Below are 15,849 nucleotides of genomic sequence, written 5' to 3'. Positions count from 1 at the left end.
TCTGGAGGCTTGGGATCTGGTAAGAAGGATTTTCTACTCTTCCTTTATTATTAAGCTGTGTGAAAATCATCAAAGAAGAGATGGAAGCATTTTGGACTTGAAAACCTAATTGCTGCTGTGCTGGGACATGACCCAGAGCACTCTCAGTAAGACCCAAGATGAGCAATATAAGATCATTCATCACCCCCCCACCACAAGGACTAAGAAATACATATAAGAAAGAGACTCTGGTTTTGCTTCTTAGGGCCAGTGTTTGGCCTCACTTTTAGCCATTGAGAGATTCTTTCAAGACCAGTTGGATACAATGTTGATAGTGTTCCTTATCCCAACTTTATTACATGAATAGGAAAGCCTGTGAAGCCTGAAGCTATCCAATGTATACTGGACACACATTTTTATTTTTGCTTCTCTAGAAAAGTGTAATCTGATAACCTCGTGCTTCATAATGTAGCAGGAACCCATATGAGTGGAGCACATACTCTTTACCTCCCCTCTCATCTATTAAAAGAAAAATTTTCTGTAATTTACCAATTTAGTAGGCTTTTATTCAGTGATCCATGAATCAGGCATCATCCAGTCTAACAGAAAGGAGCACCAAAATGCTGATAAAGCAAGGGATTTTTGTAGTCCAAGTGAGCAGGAACAAGGAAATTATACTGGGCATTTGCTGATTGGTTAAATCAGGTTTACCTTCCTCATACGGAGCAAAGGGAAGTGTTGGAGCTGGGTCAGGTCACTTGTATGCAGCAGGCAGATGCTGACTGATTGATCTAGGCCTGCCTTTCTGGGAAAGCTGAGCATAGAAACTTAAGTTTCAATTTGCTGACACAGGGCATTTAGCATGAGTGACTTCATCTTGGGCTTCATCTGGTTACTTTAACACAGCCAAAATTTTACTGAATGATAAGCAATTAAAAAAAAATGATATTGTATCTGGATACGCTGAACCAGATACTTTGAGGAATGCCTAGAAGTTGACAGCAGATGCAATGGGTAATTAAGAGCAGAGAAAACCACAGGTGAAACAAGAAGAGACTATTATAGCGATAAGCCTGTTTGATCCAGTGAAATTCCAGGGAAATGACAAACTCAGATTCAATAACTAAAAAAAGTGGGGTCCTTGGGGCACCTGGGTGGCTCAGTTGGTTAAGCAACTGCCTTCGGCTCAGGTCATGATCCTGGAGTCCCGGGATCGAGTCCCACATCGGGCTCCCTGCTCAGTGGGGAGTCTGCTTCTCCCTCTGATCCTCCCCCTCTCGTGCTCTCTGTCTCCCATTCTCTCAGATAAATAAATAAAATCTTAAAAAAAAAAAGTGAGGTCCATGGTCAGTGTTAAGGAGTAAATGTAGAAGAGATGGACAGTTCTGTCTCCTTTACATCCCAAGAGATTATCAGTGAGTGTGTTTGCTCCCAGGATAAAGCCCTGAGAAGTGCATCATAAATATTGTGGGATATCTCTTGAGGACTTTTGCCATGACTCCATCTTGACCCTAGAGGTCTAGTTGGGCAGCTGTTTCTTTGAAATAAGGATGGGGTAGAAATATTTTCGTTTCTTTGGGCTGTAGAGTTTCTTTCACATCCACTCATTTCTGCTGTTGCAGTAGGGAAGAAGCCATAGGCAATTTTTAAATAAATAGGCATGGTGAGGTTCCAATAAAACTTTATTTGTCTGGTGGCCTGTGGTTTGCAAATCCCTGTTCTAGAGAAAGCAGCAGAACAGATCCTGAAGTAATTCAAGATCTCCACAGTGACAGATGTAAGAGAAGGAGATTTATTACACACATATGCATGTGAGTCCAATCTAATCCATAAATCCAAGAATTGTGTCTTTAAATAGACCATAACAGCACTTTTTTTTTTTTAAAGATTTTATTTATTGGTCAAAGAGCGCACAAGCAAGGCGTGCGGCAGGCCGAGGGAGAAGCAGGCTCTCCGTGGAGCAGGGAGCCTGATGCGGGACTCCATCCCAGGATACTGGGATCATGACCGGAGCCAAAGGCAGATGCTTGACTAACCAAGCCACCGAGGTGTCCCCATAACAAATTTTTGTAGTTAAGAGGAGAAAAAAAAAAACATCAGGGGGCGGGGAAGGAGAAGGAAAAAATCACGGAAAGGAACCATAACTTCCTATGAGATTTTAAAAAGATCGTATAACACTATGTGTGACTTAATGTTTAGCATAAAAATTTAAACTAAAATTTAAAATAAATGGATGATTCTCCATGAACACTGTTTCTGAAATAGATTTAAAATGAGGTGGAGGGCGCCTGGGTGGCTCAGTCGGTTAAGTGTCTGCCTTCAGCTCGGGTCATGATCCCAGGGTCCTGGGATCGAGTCCCACATCGGGCTCCCTGCTCAGCGGAGAGCCTGCTTCTCCCTCCCCCTCTACGTGCCTCTCTGCCTACTTGTGCTCTCTATCTCTCTGTCAAATAAGTAAATAAAATCTTTAAAAATATAAAAAAATAAAATGAGGTGGAAATTTGAGTAGACCAGTAACCACAGAAATAATTGAAATGGTAATCAAGGCAGTTGAATTTGCATACCTACCCCCTAAGTTGAGCCCTGCTCCAGTGGTTTTATCACACATTTAAAAAAAGATACATGCCATGTTATATCACCTGTTCTAGAGTGTAGAAAAAGATGGAATTTTTTTTACTCATTTTATAAAATTCTAATAAACTTGATAGAAAATGCAGGCATTGATAAAGTACAAAAGAAAATTCTGTTGGCCAATCTCATGAATTTTTCACTTAACACTGTTGGGAGACCATCTTCTGTGGGTCTCAAGTTTTGTACATTTTTTGAGTGGAGGAACTTAATGCCTTTGTTCTAGGCTATCTTCCAAGGATGTTTATTATACAAACATTCTTGCAAGATAGTCTCTATAGCGTTTCTCTCCAGATCAAAGGGTAGATTGGCTTACTGTCCAGTATAATAAAGAAAAAATCTCCTTCCAGGGCTAAGTTCAGACATGGTTTTCCTTTAGAAAAGATTTGGGTTCCCTAAACTCAAGTTTCCTGTGCTATAACATAACTCATTGCATATACAAGGATTATGTGGCTCTTTTGGGCTTATCCTTTAAAAGTTGGGGATCGGGGACAGGTGCAAATGTTGATACTTAGATACTACTCAATGCTATTGGTGTGACTAATGACTTGTCCTTTATCCGTGACCCAGAGGCTCTGTGTCTTGTGCCTTAATCTGAGCCAGGCTGACTTGAGCATACAAGTGGGGTAAAATCTCAGACTGTTCTCATTTCTTAACAAGCGTGATGTTGCATGTGTTAGAAGTTCATTCTTTTTTGTTGCTTAGTATTCCATTGTATAACTATACCATACTTTGTGTATCCATTCTGTTGACTAACACTGGGGTTTCCAATTTGAGGCTACTGTTTCTAAAGCTGCTTGGAATATTCTTGTCCAAGTCTTTTGATAGACAAAGATTTTCCTTTCTCCCGGATAAAATATCTAAAATTGAAATTGCTGAATCAGGGAAGGTATATGTTTACCCATTTAAAAAACTGCCAGACAGATCTCTATTGTTACATTCCCATTAACAAGGTGACACAATTCTAGTTGCTTTGTACATTGGCCAATATTGAGTGTCATCAGTCTCTGCAATCGCAGACATTCTAATGGGTGTGAAATAGTATCTCATTGTGGTCTTAATTGGCTATCTCTAATGTCTAGAGATGTTGAGTAACTTTTAACATGTTTATTGGTATTCATATATCTTTTATTGTGAAGTGTCTGTTCAAATAACTCGCCCAGTTTTTTTGTTTGTTTTTAATTGGGTTGTTTGTCTTTTTATTGTTGGTTAGAGGATTTCTTTATTTGGTTACAGTTCCTTTGAAGGAAATGAACAGACAGCTCATTTTATTAATGGTATATTTGTGAGTGGAATGTTTTCATTTTGATGTATAGTGTATCAAATTTTTCTTCTATGATTGATAAGTGTTGTGTTATGCATAAGAAGTTCTTACTTATCTCAATGTCATGAAAAGATTCTCCTGTTTCCTTCTAGGTGCTTTATGGTTCTGGGTTTTTCATTTAGATTTGTGATCCATATGTAATTTTTTTTTCTTTTCCATTTTATTAACTTGGCACCTTGATCAAAGTCCTATATAGGGGTCTATTTCCAGACTCTCCTGTTGTATTCATCTGTTTTTGTGTTTTTATGCCATATCCAACTATTAATTATTATAGTAAGCCTTGAAATCATGTTTATATATATATAGCCTCCAGCTTAGTTCTATTTTTAATTTTTTTTTCCAAAATTGTTTGGGCCATGGGCCAGTCTAGGTTCTGTTCATTTCTACATAATTATCCTATTGTTCATTTTTAGAAGCCTAATCTTTTGGCCTAATTTTTAACTAGGATGACATCAAATATAAATAGGAATGTTGGGAGGGTGGATATCTCAACCATGATGCATCTTATCTAAGAAGATGGTATATGTCTTGACATAGGTTGTCTTTAATTTCCTCTCAAAATATTTTCTGTGATTTTCAATGTCAGGTCCTGCACATTTCTTGCTAGACATAATTTTAAATAGCTGATATGTTTTGATGCTTAAAAATCTGTTTCCCAATGTGGCTGGCATATAAAATAGGTAGATTTTTTAATATTCACCTTGTGTCTTAGGACTTTGCCAAATTTGCTTAATAGTTTTAGTAAGTTTTTTTATAGTTTCATAGGGCTTGCTGTGTCCATGAACATATCATCTGTCAATAATAACAGTTTTACTTCTGGTCTCCCATTCTTTTTTGCCCTTTATTCCCTTTTCTTGAGTTACTGACTCGGCTAGGACCTCCGGTGCCATGTTGAATGGAAGTAGTTAGAGCAGACATCCCGGCTTATTTCCAGTCTCAGGGAAGCATAATTTAAATTTTCACCTTTAAGTATGATAGTTGCTACAGGGTTTTGGAGGGGCCCTTTCTGAATTTGAGGGAGAGCCCTTCCATTGCTCTATACTGAGAATTTTTATCATGAAGAGACATAGAACTTTTTCAAATCTGTTGAGATTATTCGTATGTCTGCCTCTTTTATTGTTACTGTGGTGAATTTTTGAATGTGAAGCCAACTTTGCATTCCTGAAATAAACTCCACTTGGCTAATGATGGATGATCATTTATATATGTATATATGTATTTTTGCTGGGTTTCATTTGCAAATACTCTGTCCAGGAATTCTCTATATATGTTCATAAGGGATGTTTATATGTAGTTTCCCCATAATACCTCTGCCAGTTTGGGCATCAGCATTATGCTCTTTAAAAGGAATTGGAAAATATTGTATTCTCATGTATTTTGTGAAAGAGTTTACAATAGAAATCACTGGAGATACCATCTGGGCCTGGAGTTTTCTTTGTGGATCATTTTTTAATTATAAATCAATTTCTTTTACATATATATGTCAATACACACACACACACACACACTGCTCTCTAGCTTTTTTTCTTTGTTTTTTTCTTGCATCACTTTTGAAAATTGGTGTTTTTCAAGGTATTTATCCATTTTATCGAAGTCAGGGACTGGCACATTACAGCCCCCTGGCCACATCTGGTCCAGTGCCTGTGTCTTTGGATGCTTTAACACCGCCATGGCTACATGGAGTCATTTCGATAGAGACCTCATCTGGACCTTTACAGGACATTTACTTTCAGCCTTGATCTAAGTTTTCAAATGTATTGATGTGAATTGGTCTTCATTTCTTAACATTATCCTTAGCACATCTGGAGGATCGCCTATCATGTCCCACTTGCATTCCTGGTGTTAGTGATTTGTATTCTCTCTCTCTCTCTGAAATCAGGCTTTCTCTGTGTTTGTCATTTTTATTTACATTTTCAAAGAACTAATCTTTGACTTTGTTGATTTCTGTCTCTTGTTTTATATTTCACTGATTTCTGCTTTCTCTTGATGACTTCCATCTACTTACTTTAATTTGCTCCTCTTTTTCAAGTTTCTTAAGGTGGTGGCTTACTGATCATACATCTCTTTTCTTTCTTAATACAAGCATTTGAAGGAAACTTTACAACTTGATGAAGAATATCCTCTAGAAACCTGCAGAGAAAATCATGCTTAATGGTGAAACTTTGGAATCCTTTCCATTAGTGACAATAATGAGGTAATTCCATGCACTGTCGCTGACGTTCATTACTCAATATTGTGCTGGGTTTAGCAATATGATTAATGGAGAAGTAGGAAATGAACAGTGAAAAGGAAGGCCACAGCAGGGGCTCCACAGCACATGCCCTGATGGTGTCAAGAGAGTATGGGACCTGGTTTCTTCAGCACTTTGCTTTGTTCCAGCTGAAAAGAAAATCCATTGCTTCTGATTCTGCTAAAGCGGAAACATGGGCGATTTTCAGGATTTGAGATCCTTGATGCTGTTGTTATAAAACGAAAAGAACATTACTTCTGTGTTATGTCCAGTTGGAAAGGGATCGAAGATTCTGGTAGCTGATCCCTCAAGTGCTATAGTAGTTGCAGAGCAAAGTTCGCTGACGACCGTAAGCTCAGATCTTACCACTGCAATAGAGGGGCGCTTCCAGCTTCTCGGCCACCGTGGCTCAGGTGTGCCTCAGTTGGGAAGTGCCTTGCCAGATGCTGGGGAGATTGCACACTTCTGCTGCAAGGAAGATGTTCTTCTTGTGTTGTGTTATTTAAGCCTCGAGTATTTAGTGGCATGGTTCTTTAGGTTCACATATATGGTCTCTTCATACTGCACCACCACAAGAGCTGGGTGGGTCAGGACAGAATTGAGAATCAGCTACCATCGTGGATCAAGAACCAGCCCTTTTCTCTGACCTTGATACCTTCCTTCTTGGTGAGTTCACCATCATCCCACCAAGCAGGTGGCCCTCTTTGTGAACACCTTAGTATCTTAGACGTCTCTAACATACAAAAGTCAGTGGTGGTCATGATTCATGTGGCTTTTTGGGGAAGTGTTTCCATTTGTATCCAAACAAGAGAATTCATAGGTGGTGGATACCTAGTTATTTCCCTTCATTGCCAGAATCATTATAGGTCAGCTTTTGGCTGGCCAACAAGACCTGGTAGTGAATAATAGGTTGTCCACATGGGAAAGTTTTGTGTTTATAAAATGTGCAATAAAATCCTAGAATCAGGTCCTAAATCCTGGTTCCACTGTTTAGAACTGTGTGATCTTGAGCAAATTCTCTTACATAAAATTGGAATCATGGTGGTACCTTCCTCATAGTGTTATTCTGATGATTAAATTAGAATTATATACATATATGCTTTATGTATACACATACATATGCACACACACAGTGCTTATTAGATAGTAAGAGCTCATTAAATATCAGCTCTTGTTATCTGTTGATGCCATCAGAGAGGAAGTAGATCAACCATGATGAGCTGGTGTTCAGCCCTCTGCACCACTGTCTTGTTGGAACGGAAGTGGAGCCTCTGTTGGGAGCCATTTCTCCACCTGTGCTCAGGTCTCTTCTGAAATGGACTCTTGGGATTCCCTGGCTGCCTTTTCTACTGTGTCTTCCTATTCTCATTCTGGCTCCTTGCTGTCAGCATTTAAACATTCCCAAGTCTCCCATTGCCTATAAACAAAATAGCCAGCGAAAATTCTTCCTAGATGTCACCTCTCCCATTTCCTGCTCTTACCCTGTAACTTTTATTTATAACCAAGCTGTTTGACCTAAATATTGATACTTGCCTGTTTTATCTTCTCATTCTCATTCCTCTCGATGACCCAGTTCTACCACTTGACTGAGTCCCTTTCTGTGTTGTTGTTGTTGTTGTTAGAAATACTTCCTCCTATTTTAATACTCTCTGGCCTTATTTCATGTCTGTTTGAAATCTACTTCGTCATCAGCGTCTTGGGCTCTTCAGTTTTCTTTCCTTGCTCCTCTTCCTCCTCCTCCTTCATGTCTGTCCCTTGTATCTCTGACTTAGGTGCTTATGTCTTCTCACCACACCACACCTCCCTGCTCATCGCATCTGCTTTTACGGCTGCTTCATTTCTTTTGTACGATGCTCATGACTGTGACCTTCAGCTCGAACCTCTCTCCTGAAGCATGACCAAAAGTATATTGGGCTTTTCCACTGGATGTCTGACAGGCATCTCCAACCTAGAACATGGAAAATAATATTCACTCTTCTTCTCAAACCTGCTTCTCCAGTGTTCCCAGGTTCAGAAAAAAATACCCGTCGTCCTTCATTAGTTGCTCACCTAGAAGCCCATTTGACTTTTCTTTTACCTGCTGTTCAATCAGCCACCACATCTCTTCAGTTATCCTAAATATACCTGTTCTCACGGTTTCCTCCACCACTTTGTTAATATCCTGGTCCCAGACACACTTTTTTCTCACCTGGATGACAATAGCATTCTGCTCTCAGATCTTTCTTCTCTAGTCTGGTTTCCCTCCAATTCATCATCCTACAAGCAGAGAAATCTTGTAAAAACACAAATTTAACTACTATCACACTTCTTAAAACTCTTCAGCAACATCTCATTGCCCTTGAAGGTCAGACTCCTTAAGAAGTCGGCCAAGCCCTGCACGTCCTCAAGCGTGTGGTTGACCTGGCCCCGCCCCTCTCCTGTGTGAGACTTGTGTCAGTTCCCTGACGAGGTCACCCTGCTGTCTCCTGTGTGTTCACACGGGCTGCCTCTGGTGGCTTCCACCCTGCTTTTCGGGGGGGGGGCCAGCCTCTTAGTTTTTTTACATCCTAGTTTATACTCATCCTTTAAGCCTTAGCATAAATACCCTTTCCTCCAAAATGTCTTTCCAAGCCCTCGATGTGTACTATCATAGCACTTTCTTTTTACACTAACAAAAGGATTCTAATTATGTATCTGAGTTCTGCTTTGACTTGTAACCTCTGGAAACAGTCATCACATTTGTGTTACCGTGTGACTGAGAGAAAAAATGTTTATGTGGTATGGATTGTTGCTGCCCTCCCTTCCTTCCTTCTTTCCTTCCTTCCTTCCTTCCTTCATATGATGAGTGTAGTGAGATCATGCCTTATGCTGGCCGCTGTACTGGGGATGGGATTGCAGGACTGAAAAAGACAGGTAAGGGCCTTGTTCCTTTAGAGCTTAGAGTCAGGTGGAGGAGACAAATAGTAAACAAGGAAATAAGTAAGTGAATGATAGGATACTAGTAAGTACCATGAGGAAAATAAAATAGGAGCCTGTAGAATAATGGGGTAGGGGTCATACTAAATGGGATGGCCAGGGAAGGCCGATCTGAGGAGGCGATTTCGAACTAAGAGATGAATGATGAGGGGAAGCCAACTGTATAAAGATAAGAGGGGAAACACCTCCAGGAAGATGAAACCATCTCTCTGGCCTTGACACAGCCATGATGGAAGAACATCAAGGCTGGTACAGGTGGAGTGATGTGAGGTAGGAAAGGAGGGGTGGGAGGTCATGGAGGGCTTTGTGCTCATGAAGGGGAGTTTGGATTGTATTTGAGGGTAGGCTTCTTTCCGGCTCCGGATATATGCTGTGCTTAGGCTCCAGCCAAAGGCAAGGTGTACAAGAAAAAGAGCCACTTGTGTTTCATGGTGGGGCTAGGCTGTTGACTTGAGGCAGACATCCATGATCCTCCCAGAACATCACCTAACACTGCTTTGATCAAGGGAAGAGTAAGTGCTGATTACATGAGACGGTATGTATTTTTTAGAGCTGCCCAGGTATGTTTTATATGTCACAGGCCATAAACAGGTATGCATTTATAGTATGCCCAGATGGTGAGTGCCTGAGGCTGCTGCCCCAGTGATAGACATTTTATCACTTTATTTTTTGGGCACAGAATTGTACTGCTTACAAGAGAGCATTGCCAGGAACGTGGAATCCTGAGAGACAACATCAGATCCCCAACATAGGAAGCTGAGCAGATAATGTTGACGAGTTATATTTTTAATCCTCTTTCACTTGACTGAACTTTGGTGACAAATGAATCGATAAAGGAGAAATCACAGGGTGTAGGAGCCTCAGACAAGACAATGCATGTGAAAGCACTTGGAATTACAAATGTTCATACAAGGCATAAGATCTTATTACTGTCGCTATAGCCCATTCTTGTTAACTGAATACCAGAACTGGTGTAAGATTTGAGACCATAAAGCCTGGATATCTTGACCCAGATGAGAAAATAGCCAAAGCCAAAATACCTCTTTTCTAACCAACATGCGTGTGAACTTTTTTAGTAAACTTCGATGTGCATAAGCTAATTACATTCATTAATGTACTCAGCAAACACAGTACATGCTGTTGGACAGCCAGCTCCTTAGAGGCCCTGGGGACCAAGTAGTGTACTAGACAGATGCAGATGTGCCTTCGTGGAACCTAAAATCTCGGGTACACTGAATATGGCATATGTGAAATAATGATCACCTCTGTTTGTTTTTTTTTTTTATCATGTGGCTACCTTTTATAGATGTAAAGTATTAAAAGCAGATAAATACTTATAAGGATGTTGTATATTCTGAATGTCTAAAGTACATACTTTTTATTCCTTTGAACCAACCTTCCACTGGGTTTAAGTCTCTCTTGAATGCCTGTTGGACATGGATTTCTCCACCTCAGAGGTGGTAGGTGGCTCTTTAGGTGATGGGACCAGTAAGAGCTCAGGCTCTGAAGGCAGACTATCTGGATTTGAACTAGCCCTCTCGTGCCAATATGCTTGTGACTCAGTTTCCTCATCTGCAAAGTTAGGATAGTAATCGGTTTTTGTGAAGATTGAATGGAATGATACAGGCAACCTGTTTAGTGCCTGGCACCTTGCATATTCTAATTGAATGTGAACTGTGCATGTTCTGGTTACTGTCTTTCTGCCTGCCTTCTGCATCCTTACTGGAGTTACATAACCTTCTCCAGTTCAGCTGCCCAGCAGGCTCAGGGAAGTGTGCAGTGCTGGCTGTTTTCTGGGATGTGATAATGGTGCTGTGGGGAGTGTGTTTTTGACAATAGGCCACAAAGGTTTGAGAGCCTCTGTTGATGTGTCATATTCACTCATTACCAGTTCTCTCAGGAGCGAACAGTTTGCAGTGGACTGTCCTTTGCAGAGTAAAAAAGGAAAAAGGCAATATTGTTTTATTCTGTGTTACCCTGAAATAGAGCAGAACTGGGGTGGGTGGGGTTTGGCTAAGAAGCCTTGAATAAAGCAGGCATGCTCTGAATAAATAAGCATGCTAACAAAATGACCACCAGCTTCCTGACACAATTTAACAGTAAGAAATATTTTGTATCAGATCTAGTTTACACATGTATGTATACGTACGTACTCAACAGTCTGAAACTGAAAATTTCACAAAACAATACATATTCTTCTGTAATGCACCATTTTCTATTCCCTGTCATTCCATTTTGTTCCTTTGCATTCTGTGAAAAGAGACCCATAGTTTGAAAAATATTGATACAAGAAATCAGTGGACCTAAGAATAGGGGTGTGAGTAAGAAGAATTAGAGCAATAGTCCTCAGCTATACATTCTAAATATTTTCCTACTAACCTATCTGCTATGCAAACACAAACAAAAAACACCCCCAAATAATGGGGTACCTGGATGGCTCAGTCAGTTAAGCATCCAACTCTTGGTTTCAGCTCAGGTCATGATCTCAGGGTCGTGGGATCGAGCTCCGCATCAGACTCTACACTCAGCCAGGGTCTGCTTAAGGATTTTTTCTCTCCTCTCTCTGCCCATCCATTGCGCACTCTCTCTCTTTCTCTCTAAAATGAATAAATAAATCTTAAAAAAAAACCAAATAACAAAAACCAAACAAAAAGACGACTTGATATTTAGTTCTTAATGTACTTTTACGGAGGTTAGCTCAATTTGACCTTTTACAATTTGTCATCTTGTCTATCCCAGCAAAGTTGTGGACTCAACGTCATGAGGATGAAGAGTCAGTTCAGTGCAGCCAGGAAACCTTGCTGCTAACCTCTGGCTTTGTCCTTACGCACTTGCCTGCCTTCTCGAGTCTCAGCTCAAGGGGATGGGAGTGGGGGTTATAATATTTATTGTATTTAAGTAATTAATTTAGTAACATCCCTGCCTTTCTCTCCTCCCCGTGGGTTGTTTGAGGGCTAGCTGAGATACATATTTGAAAAGGTTTTGTAAATTAGAGGGGTCTTCACAAATAAGAAGACTGTTGGACTGTTAGACTCTGTAATCTTCATCTTTTTACACAATTTCTTCTAGATTTCTCAGTTGAATACCCTGATTGCGCTTTTACTGGGAGAACTCCTACCTGGAGACCGTCAGAAGGTCATGACAATTTGTACCATCGACGTCCATGCCAGAGATGTGGTGGCCAAACTTATTTCTCAGAAGGCAAGTTCTTCATAGAAATGCCATGTCTTTTGTTGTTGTTTCCTAAAAGTGGTTTTTATTATCGAGAGTACTTCTGAGGAAGTCATTTTTTTATGTTGTGTATTTTTAATGAGTCCTATGAAGCTAGTTGTACTTACTAAGAGTGACTTTGATTTGAGTTAGCTAATTATCTTCATGAGAGTTAGCCCAAGTGGTATCCCACAGAGTTTCTCCAAGTCAGGAACTTCTAATACACATCATCCAAATAATTAACCCAGGATAGGAGAACCTCGTGAAGTCACCATGTTCATTTCCCTGCCTTCAGACTTTTTGCATGTCATCATCTTGGTCCTTTGGCCTGTGATTATCACCTGTGTGGCCTCCCAGCCTATGGCATAAAGATTGTCATTTAAACCATCTCTGTGTGCCTTTGTTTTGAAGAAAGACAAATACTGGTCACCCCTTGTCTTTTTAAGCCTAATGACAGATTTTAGAGAAGTCATTTTCTAATCCTTCCAGGGCATTAATATCCTTCTTATCTCTTTACAAAGCCTATGTGTTTCTTAAATACTGGCAGTGTTTAATGTGAAAGAATTTTCTCAGCTTTTTTCTAAAATACATTCCTACTTAGAAATGTCACAAGTGTGCTTGTCTCCTGAACAACATTGGCTTATCATGCCTATCAGCTACTTTCTCCACACCCCTTTTGTTGTCTCAGGGGGGTGGTACTCTAAAGCAAGACCGTTCCTTTCTCAATTTTGAATGCATGTATGTGTTCTGAGATGCTTCTTGTTGTTTTGCTAGTTCTTTTTCAATTTATTAAAATCAAAGTGAGTTTTAATTCTCTCCAGAGAGTGCAAGCAGTACTTTTTGGTGTAAGCCATAAACGTAAAAAAAAAATTCTTCAAGTTCTGGACCTTTAGTGAATGATGTTGTTTAATTGCTAATCCAAAACTGATCCTTGCAAAATGCCATTTACCGTGTATTCTCATTTTGATAATGAACTATTGATAACTACTCTGAATATGACCTTGTACCTTCTTACATATTATGTTTTATCAGTGGTGATCACTTGCAGTAGGATAAATTACGATTTAAAACATGTCCTTTGTATTCAAAGAGGTAAAGACTTTGCCTAATTTCTGATCATTTAATATGCACAAATGTGCAGTGTTGACATTTATGTAGATGTCAGAACATGTAGTATATAATAACTTTGGTAACTTAAATGGTCCCTGAGAAATCCTAGGGTCACAAATGTATGAGACTGAAATTATTTTTTCAAAATGGAAAAAAAATGGATAGGCAATAGCAATGAATAGCAATGAAATAAATACTGTAATTTGAGTGACTGAAAAACGAAGTGGGAAATCTCTGTCCTAAAAGTAAAACTGGCTTTAGAATGGACTTTGTTGAAGGTACAGTTTGTTGCTATCTCTGACATGCAGAAATTATGGATTATGTGTTTGACTACGGAGTGTATTTTTCCATCTGATTTCAAAGATACGAGTATAAAGTTAGAAAAGTAATCAGATTCCCCTAGACTGATTCATAAAAGGGGCGAAAAAAGCCTTGCTTGAACAATCTGATGTTGTTTTACAGTAAAAGCCTTCTTAAAATGAAGACTTATGACATGTATTCTGATTAAGTATTGAACCATTTACATGCAACTGCAACATGCAATAGCATACAAGACATGGCCCTTTTGTGAGAGTATTAGAGATGCGAATCAGCAGGATTGATTAGATTAATAATTTGTTGCCTCAAAATGATCAGTGTCCTGTGTGTAATGATCATGTGATATTTTCAGGTTGTCAGTCCCCAAGCCTTTGCCTGGCTGTCTCAACTTCGTCACCAGTGGGAGGACGTCCAGAAACACTGCTTTGTTAATATTTGTGATGCCCAGTTCCAGTACTTCTATGAATATTTAGGAAACAGTCCTCGGCTAGTGATCACTCCTCTAACTGACAGGTAAGAGTGATAAGTTGGAATCAGATGGGAAAAAGCGAGCCGGAAGAGTCCCCTAGCCTGGGTAAAGTTGTGTGAGATGGAACTGAGAGAAGTAAGAGAAAATGATGAACAAACTGGAAAGGTATGAAAGCTGTGTGTAAGTGAACTAATGAAGCGACACAGTAAATGTTGACTTTAGGTAGAGATAAGTTAAAGAGAACCAAATTAGAGAAGCAGAAGTATACTAGACGGTATATAAATCATGAAATCATGAGCAGATTAATGTGGAGGGCAGCACACTTGATCACTGAGTCCATTCTCTCTGATTATCTATGGCTAACATCCTGATACCAGGGTTTGTAACAACCTCCCACCCCCGAATCCCTTTATCAAAAGTGTAAACATAGGAATTGCCTACATGCTGATTCATTTTTGAAGGGTTACCTACAGTGAAAGGAAGAAAAGAGTGGGAACATCTGTTAAATGATTTAACCAACACTTAGGAAGCACGGTGCTGAGTACTCCTCCAGAGTTAAACAGGCAGGGTTCCTGGTCTCATAGAGTGCACTTTCTAGTTGACTGTGGCATGTGAGTGTCTGGGAATGAAGAGGAATAATAAACAAGTTAACCAAGTTATTTTAGATGATAATATATGCTATGACTAAAATAAAACAGGGTGATATGTTACACAGTATCTTGAATGGAGAGTCCACTATAGATTGTGTGAATTGGGACCTAAATGATACCGAGGAAGCTTTGCAAACATCCTGGGGCAGAAAGTGACAGGCAGAGACAAGTGCAAAGTTGCTAAGATTGGAAGGAGATTGGCCAGTTCAAGAGATGGATACAGAGCCAGAGCATGGAACATGTCTACACTATCTAGATCAATCTACACATTCAGTGCAATCCCTATCAAAATACCATCCACTTTTTTCAAAGAAATGGAACAAATAATCCTAAAATTTGTATGGAACCAGAAAAGACCCCGAATAGCCAGAGGAGTGTTGAAAAAGAAAAGCAAAGCTGGTGGCATCACAATTCCGAACTTCCAGCTCTATTACAAAGCTGTCATCATCAAGACAGTATGGTACTGGCACAAAAATAGACACATAGATCAGTGGAACAGAAGAGAGAGCCCAGATATGGACCCTCAACTCTATGGTCAACTGATCTTTGACAAAACAGGAAAGAATGTCCAATGGAAAAAAGACAGTCTCTTCAACAAATGGTGTTGGAAAAATTGGACAGCCACATGCAGAAGAATGAAACTGGACCATTTCCTTACACCACACACAAAAATAGACTCCAAATGGAGGAAAGACCTAAATGTGAGACAGGAATCCATCAAAATCCTTGAGGAGAACACAGGCAGCAACCTCTTCGACCTCAGCCGCAGCAACTTCCTAGACACATCGCCAAAGGCAAGGGAAGCAAGGTCAAAAATGAACTATTGGGACTTCATCAAGATAAAAAGCTTTTGCAAAGCAAAGGAAACAGTCCACAAAACCAAAAGACAATCAACAGAATGGGAGAAGATATTTGCAAATGACATATCAGATAAAGGGCTAGTATCCAAAATCTATAAAGAACTTATCAAACTCAA

At 39.7% G+C, this 15,849-nt stretch overlaps 1 protein-coding gene across 1 annotated transcript in view; it reads left to right on the top strand.

Moving 5' to 3' along the window:
* The window catches only part of DNAH11 (dynein axonemal heavy chain 11), a 281,936-nt gene that overhangs the window by 99,492 nt on the left and 166,595 nt on the right, over positions 1-15,849 (top strand). The window contains 2 exon segments of the mRNA XM_081800433.1: positions 12,186-12,317; positions 14,107-14,267. Coding sequence (XP_081656559.1) covers positions 12,186-12,317; positions 14,107-14,267 — 293 coding nt within the window.

This window comes from Leptonychotes weddellii, chromosome 12 (assembly GCF_054177405.1).
Source record: "Leptonychotes weddellii isolate Sample4059 chromosome 12, ASM5417740v2, whole genome shotgun sequence".
Taxonomy (NCBI): domain Eukaryota; kingdom Metazoa; phylum Chordata; class Mammalia; order Carnivora; family Phocidae; genus Leptonychotes; species Leptonychotes weddellii.
Note: the sequence above shows the minus strand (reverse complement) of the source record. Positions and strands in the feature narration are given on the sequence as shown.